The sequence below is a fragment of the Anoplopoma fimbria genome, chromosome 16 (assembly GCF_027596085.1).
Source record: "Anoplopoma fimbria isolate UVic2021 breed Golden Eagle Sablefish chromosome 16, Afim_UVic_2022, whole genome shotgun sequence".
NCBI lineage: Eukaryota > Metazoa > Chordata > Actinopteri > Perciformes > Anoplopomatidae > Anoplopoma > Anoplopoma fimbria.
Window position 1 is genome coordinate 9,817,775 of NC_072464.1, and position 8,972 is coordinate 9,826,746.

Below are 8,972 nucleotides of genomic sequence, written 5' to 3' on the forward strand. Positions count from 1 at the left end.
TAATACGTCAAATTACATCATTTGTAATACAAACCATTGTGATAAGACTTTATTTAAACCCCCCTACTTTATATATAATTTAAAATCAGTATATAACCTTTTATCCAACATGACAGCATGTCATGTGTCCACTTTAATCCAAATGTTGCTTGGTATGATGAAAAAGGCCCTAATGCTGAAATGTCTATGGGGATATGCAGCTGAAATTTACACACAGAAAACATTAATGTTTAGCAGTTATCCCTTATATCTGAGAAAAGCCAAGAGAAAAATCTATAGTATGTTGTAAAATCTTTTTACAACATACTATGATGTAGCTGTAAGCAGATATAATGAGTGTGTTTACTTTTGTTTTTGTTTACAGCTAAAATTCTTATGAAGAGATGGTGTAATGTAAGCTTGATTACACAGCATAACACAGCTGTAATGTTGCATAATGAACAGTATGTTATAAAACATTTATTGGTAGTTAGTACATTTGTTTTGCAATTGCAACAGATACAAAAGGAATCCCAGAAAAGAAAAAACATTTAAAAAAATGTTGAAGAACTAATGATGAAACACGTAAATAGTGTCTTAAAAATGCTTACAACTACATTACAGTGTCTTATAACCATTTAGTAATTGCTTCAAACTTCATGATGAACAGGAGGAATAACTGTGTGGGTCTATTTAAAACAGTGTGAGCTGACTGTACATACGAAACTGGTTATAATCTAGAGGAATATCAGAGTCAGAGGAGTTTATCATCGATGTTCAGATTAGCCTGGAGGGACAGATTTTGTCACATTCTTTAGGGAAAAAGTCGAACACGACTCAGTCAGTCAGACTTTATGTGGGTGTTGAAGGTTGTTCTGTGCTTTGAAGTTCACACAGTCAACGTCTCAGTCCATTGGCAGGTAGTCAGTTCAGCCACTTCCTCTGATCACGGAAAAATAAAAGTGAAGCAACCAGACAAAAACAGAAGACTGTTTCTGCAGAACAGACAGACAGAGAGACGAGGAGGGAGAGTCATGGACCCACAGACAACTGGTGTGTTTGTGCTGATTGTGCTCCTGGTGCCCGTTACCGCTGATGGTAAGTGACTTTTTTGACTTTATAACTGAGTTTCGCCTGAAATATTGATATATGGGATGAAGGACACCCATAAAACCTGGCTGGCATTGGTAAAGAGTCAGTAGGTTTAAGAGACTGATGTTGAATTAGTTTAAAACTAAATGCTAATGCGTTTTGTATTCAAGACCGTCTATGGGAATCTTTGTTATTTTACCTTCTCTGCTCGGATTAATGACAGTCAAAAGAACAGGCTGCACTCAACCCTGTAAATTACTTTTACCTGTTCACACATTTTTGGGAGAAATATTATCAATAGTGGGCAGTAAATATCTAATGTCTGTATTGCTGAGAGACACAGACAAGATTAGAGGAGATATTTTCTTTACACATCCTTATTCTGACAGAAAAGGTATCTGTTGGAGGTTTTGTTACAAGGTAAGGAAATTAAGACATGAGAGAGTAATCACATTTTCCATTTAATGCTATGAGAAAAGTGTCTGTTTATGGTACAATCATGCTTTCCACTGATAAAGCAAACATTTCAATCCGATCCAGAAATCAACATTATATTTATTGCTATTGAATTTTACATACTGCAGAGGGATTTGGGTTATTTTATTCCTCTTACTCATCCTTTCATAAACTGCGTGCTAAAATCACATTTTACTATGAATAAATCTAGATGTGTCCTTAATCCAGCAGTGTCACCTTAAAATACACCAAAATGTACTGCCTTTCTTTACTTTGGGTTAACTTAGGAAGTTTTCATGAGTAGAAGATTGCATGCATTTGATGTTTCCCAGACTTTCCCTTTTATGTCATAGTTAGGGAGGGTTGAGAAAAATATTTTGAAAATGATCAAATAACACTTTTAAGTCTTGTCATGTATTTCACTCAGATTCATCCTGATGAAAGAAAGCGTGCATGAATAAATAATCTCCCTCCAGACACTATACCAAGTGTGAAAACACTAAAGGTGAATTGCGGATGTTAGTTTTCCGAAGCAACTTGTGAAGATAAAACATCATAACTCCCCTGCAGAAAAACTCACTATATATTTTCCAATGGAGGGTTGCTGCCATGGACATATCAATATATATATACTTTACTACTAGGCTGCATACCTGTAACCTTGTGATCTTTGGAACACCAGAATTTTCTCAATTCCGAGAAATGTCAAAATACGCGTTTCTTATGTTCACCAGGTTGAGTTAGAAACATCCCTTAAAATGTATCAGGAAAAGGGTGAAGTGTTAGCATCCAAAATGATGAGAGGGATTAAATAAAGCACATATTTACAAAAGATAACATCCTCAACCCCTTTACACACAGCGCCTTTTGTTTCACCTTTAGGGTGGGAAGATTAACCTATTCTGTCCTGTCTGACTGTGTAACATGTTGATTGTGTTTCAGCTTGTTTCTGCTCTTCATCAAAGCTATATGATGTTTAACACTGAGTGAAATATTCAGACCCAGTATTTTAAATGTTTTATGCATAATTCTACACACGTTTCTTCAGCAGTAGAATTTAAAATACAATTTTGTGAGTTTCCCTGTCTCTGTCCAAAGGTAAAACAATCTACACCAGCACTTTATTACCTAACATATCTCATTGGTTTAATTAAAATACAAACTGAGTTGCTAGTAAGAACATCCAGGCTGTTCCCCCTTTTTGTTGTATACAGTCTTTATGCTAAGCTAATTGGCTGCTTCACATTCAGCGGACAGACATGAAAAATGTATGAAATCCCCTCATCTAGCTTACTGTCTGTTCAAAGCATATAATTCAAGAACAAAACTCTCAAATTCAACTGGAGATAAAGTACATATATATATATATATATATATATATATATATATATATATATATATATATATATATATATATATGAATATTTGGGGAAATGTGTATAAATGAATTCACAAGAAATCTTCACTACTTTTATTTAATGAAATGGTGCGGCCATAAAAAAAGTGGAGACTTGGGTTCATGTTCAAGTTAAGCTAACCAGCTGCTGCATTCTTTATTTTTAATTTACAGACATATTTTCTGTTAGAAAACATATTTCTAAAATGTATTTCCCAAAATTTTAAACAAGTCTGTTTGTCCGTCTCTCGCTGAATATTAAGTTATAAACACCAGCCTGTTAGCGTAGCCTAGTAAGTAACAACAGGGGGAAACAGCTAGCATGGCTCAGTCCAAAGGTAAAATAAAATCTATTTGTTAGTTAGTGAGTTTTAGAGTTGCTGGTAGTTGGGTTTTGTTACCACTGGACAGAGCCATGTATCTGTTTACACTGTTTCCTGTTTTTGTACTATAAGCTAAGCTACAGTAACCAGTGTCTGCAGCTCAATATCAAGCCTATATACATGAGAGATGCATCGAGCATATACAGTTATCTTATTTCACAAAATGTTAAAATATTCCACTGAGGGAGTCATAGATTTTATAAAGGATTACCAGCGTTTTAGGTTTTTCCACAATTAAACTATTTACATAAGAATGAAAAACCAAGATAAAACACACTGAAAGGTGAGTGTAAGAGGGGACATTTTAAGAAAATCAGGACCAGTTGGATTTGCTCATCTTAACCTTCCTACTCATGGACAGTTACTTTCCTTTTTGAAGTATAAAAATAACCTAAGGCTAATGTAACATACTGCAGCGACTTTAGGTGATCACGATTAGATGAGGAAGTTATAGCTTCAATGAATCACCACCACTGGCGAAGTTGTCACAACATGGCTTCTGTTCCAACCCACAGCGAGATAAACGATTCTCACTAAAACCTCAAAGCAGCCCATGGAACTGACAGGAAGAGGTTTAATCGACTCAGATGCAGATATGTAGTTTCTTATTTCCTGTTTCAGGGGAGGGGGGGTCTTACTCAATTCTCACATGTGCCTCACGTTGTGCCTCATGTTGCTATTTTCCATCCCATGTTGCACAGAACTGACATCCTGTCATGTTACAGTTTACACACACACACACACACACACACACACACACACACACACACACACACACACACACACACACACACACACACACACACACACACACACACACTCACTCTCACACACACACACACACACTGGAGGCCTTATGTCCAACGATTATAGTTTGTTTCTAAAGTCAGTATTTAAAAATGACTTACAGTCATTTTAAGTAATAGTGTCCGAAGTAAATCTTACTGTATAAAACATTTTACATGCAGCAAGTTAAAGTAATAATACCAGAACAAATATTAAATACTCCAATGGAAGGTGTTTTATTATTGTTAATTGAGATCCATCAAGATACATGAGTGTTACCTGACACCAGGGATATTTGTCAGCGGTTAAATATTTATATATTTTCTTATTAATAAATGATTATTCATACTTATACACCCAGATGTGGAATAACTTTTCAGAGAGGCCTTTTACCTACTGCAAGAGAAAATAATAACAAAATCATTAAAAAATAAGAAATAAATCCATTGGAAGGCGTTACATTAAAATTGTATATTTTACATTATTTTTTATTTATATGTTGTATCTTATATTGCATAATAAAGTACATCACAATATTCATTTTTATTTACATTATCATATATAAGAATCCTTGTTTTACATATTTACATAGATTTGTATGTATTCATTAGACATACATATATTCCCACATTTATATTATGTGTACATAAACTACAACTACTTGTTTCTACATATGCATTTTGCATGTATATGCATACATATTGGTACAACACAATGATATAGTCTAATGTGACGTATATAATGTATATATCTAATGTTTAAATATATTTTTGTATGTTTCTTTGAGTTGTATTGAAATATACTTAATACGTTCTACATTTTTTTTAACAACTGTGGATAGGAAAGGTTTGTCTAAAAGTCAGTATTTATTCTGTTGAAACAAGTTAAAGCATCAACAATGAATCTGCAATATAATAACTTTATGTGTCAAAAAACAACAGATTAAAAAATATATTTTCCTAGAGGCTAGTACAAGCTATAAAGTAGCATGTTTCTACTAAAGCCTAAATAAATCCTCCGGGCTTCTTTAGTGAATGTACACAGCTACTCATATTCTACATAAATATACTTTGTGTAGCAGTAATGTGAATTTCCCTGCTGAGGATGAATATATAGTCTTATATTAACTTTTAAAATCTGGATCTGCGAGCGAAAACAAATGGTACATCCATCAGATAAAAATGGAAAAATGTCCTCTGAAATGTATTTAGTGGAGGAAATATCTCACTAAATAGAAACATTGAAACAAAGAATAAATCTATACTATTTCTCTCCTGTAGATATTTTTTTCACCGATCCGGTCATCTGCTACTGCCTGGACACGATACTGGTTATTTACTGCATTGGTGCCACGGCACTATACTTCAAAGAAAAGGTGAGTTATAGCACAGGAAGTACCGGCTTCAGGGTCACCACACTGGGGCAAGGTAACAATAATAATGAGTCAATTCATTATTTAGTTGACTGACAGAAAGCTACCTGATGAGTTTTATAACTGATTAGTTATTCATTTAATACATTAAAACGTCTAGTTTCTCAGGTGTAAACATGTGTTGTCTTGGTCAATTAATCTGATAATTTATAAATTTATAGATTGTCATGAATTAGTAAAACTCAAATGTCCATTACAATTTCTCAGACGAAGGATGACATCTTTAAATTGCTTGTTTTGTCCCATCAACAGCCTGATTTGAAAGAATAAGTTTGGCGCTCTTGTATCTTGTGATGGCAACCTATTACATTTAATCAATGATTTAACAATTAAAAAATTCAGCAGTGTGTAGAGCTGTTATTTTATACACATATTTATTAATAAAATGCTTGTTTTCATTTTCTTCCTCTCTGCGTAGTTTTCCAAAATCCCATCTGTGGCTGCTGGAGAGCCTGTAAGTCTCTATGCTTTTAATTTCTCAACTGTCCATTGATTGATATGAACTGTTTCTATATATGAGTGCATGTGTATTTGCTGAATATGTGCATTTCCCTTTTTTTGTGTGTACCTGACTAAACAGGACGATAATGGCTGCATTTACCAGGTAAGGAGAACTCTGAAACCTCTTCATGACCAGACGATGTTAAACTCTGCTGCTCTGCTGTAAAGCATTGTTCATAATTTCATATTTCCTCTCTAGGAGCTTCAGAGACCAGCCGATACTGATCCTTACGAGATGCTTAATATATCAAAAACAAAAGTAAGTAAGACGTTTAAAGGACACATTCTGGCCTGTACTGGCACCTAAGCATTCACTCATTTTGTTGTATTTGATCTTTTCTAGAAAAAAGCTGGCAAGAAAAAGAAATCTGCGGTAAGGTTATTTACTCACTCACGTGGTATCTTACAGTCAGAAATGTTAAGCAAAAGATAATGTCTACAGTTCCGGGATAGGGTCAAAATAAAAGGAAACATTTGAGCGAAACGGCTTGCAAAAGTTAAAATGTTTTGTCTCACATTTTGAGCAAAAGTTCCCTATTGATTATTACATTCAATCATTCTGCGAAGAGTAAAAATAATACTAATAATCTCAAACAATTAAAATTGGAATTACACCTGTGATTTTCATGCTGTGACAAAATGTCCTCAGCGAAAACGGCCTAATAAAGGGAAATGTTTACAATAAATTGCACGATGTCTTGGCTTGTTTATGGCCTGAACAAGTTTCTCCTGAAGCTGGTAGACATATTTAGATGTAATAATCCAAAATCTAAATATCCACATAATCAGTCACAAAGGACCAGCTCCAAAAGTTAAAATGTTTAACTAGCTGCTCTGATTGTCTGTGATATTGATTAGTGTAATTGCTCAATATGGTCATATTTAATCACTGTGATCATTGTACATTTAAGCAAAAAATATTCTTTAAACCGCTTGATTAAGTGTTGTGATCCGCAATGGTTGAATATTTTGAGAGTTCAGTTGAGTTTCCTTTTAAATTTTGGTCATATCCAACTCAGCACGGTTCAAATGTCTGCCAGCTTTCATTACAAACCAAATCTACTGTTTGACATTCCAATTAGCAGAAACTAATAGTCATCTGCAGGGTTTTTATATTGGAAGGTCACTCACACACAAAATGAAATATACTTTTATGAAATACATAGAGAAAGATAAGAGAGATATCACTTAAGGCACATTTTATTATCTGTGTTGTAAACAGGATCTGGGTGGTTTATCACCTCTGCTTGAAAGTTTGGTCAGTGGTAAAGAAAGCATGCAGACTCTTCTCCCCTTCATGTCACCAGATAGAGTTGCTGGTCTAATCAATACAGATCTTAAACTTAGTCTGTCTCCTCTACAGCCGGCCCCAGCTGAGGTGAGGGATCAGGATCCCTTTGAGTCCCTGATCCCCAGTGGCTCCGCTCCTCCTCCTCCTCTGTCTCCCCGCTGAAGTCCAGCATGGTCCAGAGACAGCATTGCTAATTTGATCTGGAACATTTAGCTGAAAAAGTGATCCAAAAAGGCCAAGTATTTTGATGACCAATTGATTGGTTAATATATCAAGCAATAATGAGAAACATTCTCTGGATCAAGCTTCTCAAAAATGTTGATTTTCTGCTTTCCTTTGTTGTGATAAGTTTATTTAAAAAAATCATATTTTTGTAATGAGCCTTTTCTTTTGCTATTTTTATGACATTTTATGAATCAAGTAACAAAATGACAAATTTCTATAAGCTGTTTCTGCCAGACTATAAACTCTTACTTTTGCATTTTCATATATAAAAGCCACACTCGTGACTATGAGGCTGCAATTGAGCACAGCTGTTGCTGACTAGTAAAGCTAACAATGCATGCAGATGTGTAGCAGGCACTTTGTCATACCTGTTATTTTGACGTGTTAGCACGTTGACATTTACTTATTAGTGCTAAACACAAAGTACAGCAGAATCTGATGAGTGTCGTGATTTTTCAGTTATAAATTTGGATCTCACAGTTGCAGTATTAGGAGCCTCTAGAAAGGCTAAAAATTGTGGCTTCTGGATGCTGTAAATTATCACAACTGTATTCTTCATTTGTGTAACTGAATGCCAATAAAAGTCAAAGCACATGTCAAAACACTTGGAAAATGTTTTAATGATGTTTACAACAAAAGAGAACTGTACAGTTACAGTAAAAGATTATTTTTATATGTGTATAAAAACAAAACCAACAAAAATACAGCAGACAAATGCATCAAAATCTACTATGTATCCTGATTCACATACTTAAAACCCCTAAACAAACTTTCAGTTATACGCCGCCATGACTGGAGGCAGTTTTTTAAGTTTAGTTTTCTTTTCCTTGCCGTCAAATCGGAGCAGTGCACCTCAGTGATTTGTCCACGATGGAAACCAGGACTCTTTACGTTAAGAGTCCTGGAGAGACAATTATTATCAGACTGCAGAATAAGAAAGAGGGAAATAAATCAGGGACACATTCTTTTAGATGAGCCCAAGCTTTCCACGCAAGTAGTAAATGTTTTACAGAATGCAGTTCTTGAGATACACAAACGTAATATGTACATGGTTGGCGTTTCCTTTTTTTTTTTGGTTTTCTCATTTTTCCTTGTTGAAAGCCATGGTCACTTAGGCTGTGAACTGATAATCACACACATGACAAACCCCAAAACATACAAAAATACTATATCTTTAACCTACCAAGAGTAAGACAGTTCTGCAATTAGTTCCATGCTGTGACAGAAAAAAGAGATTACAACAAACAGACGAGAAACAGACGCTTTCCACGCAAGTTTTTCTCGGAAATATACCAAAATATACATCTAGCTTTGGAATTACTGAGGCTAGGACTAAAGCCAGTGCTGGGTTTGTCTCTTAATACACATGCTGACGGGTGGAAGGGAGAAGAAACAGAGAAAGACACAGGACAGAGAGATATCTTTGGTATC

At 34.8% G+C, this 8,972-nt stretch overlaps 1 protein-coding gene across 1 annotated transcript; it reads left to right on the forward strand.

The window, feature by feature from the left end:
* The first annotated feature begins 849 nt into the window (after window positions 1-849).
* On the forward strand, window positions 850-8,134 carry cd247l (CD247 antigen like). The gene is made up of 7 exons (XM_054614913.1): window positions 850-1,077; window positions 5,373-5,467; window positions 5,943-5,978; window positions 6,105-6,128; window positions 6,225-6,284; window positions 6,369-6,398; window positions 7,389-8,134. The coding sequence occupies exons 1-7, from the start codon at window positions 1,014-1,016 to the stop codon at window positions 7,476-7,478; spliced, it is 399 nt and encodes a 132-aa protein (XP_054470888.1). The 5' UTR covers window positions 850-1,013; the 3' UTR covers window positions 7,479-8,134.
* Window positions 8,135-8,972: the final 838 nt, after the last annotated feature.

What these genes read in the sequence shown, in the direction of transcription:
- cd247l (XM_054614913.1), top strand. Translation starts at nt 1,014, where the DNA reads ATGGACCCACAGACAACTGGTGTGTTTGTGCTGATTGTGCTCCTGGTG. An exon ending in GGTGCCCGTTACCGCTGATG is followed by an intron (nt 1,078 to 5,372) that starts GTAAGTGACTTT and finishes TCTCTCCTGTAG; the next exon opens with ATATTTTTTTCACCGATCCG. An exon ending in ATAATGGCTGCATTTACCAG is followed by an intron (nt 6,129 to 6,224) that starts GTAAGGAGAACT and finishes TTTCCTCTCTAG; the next exon opens with GAGCTTCAGAGACCAGCCGA.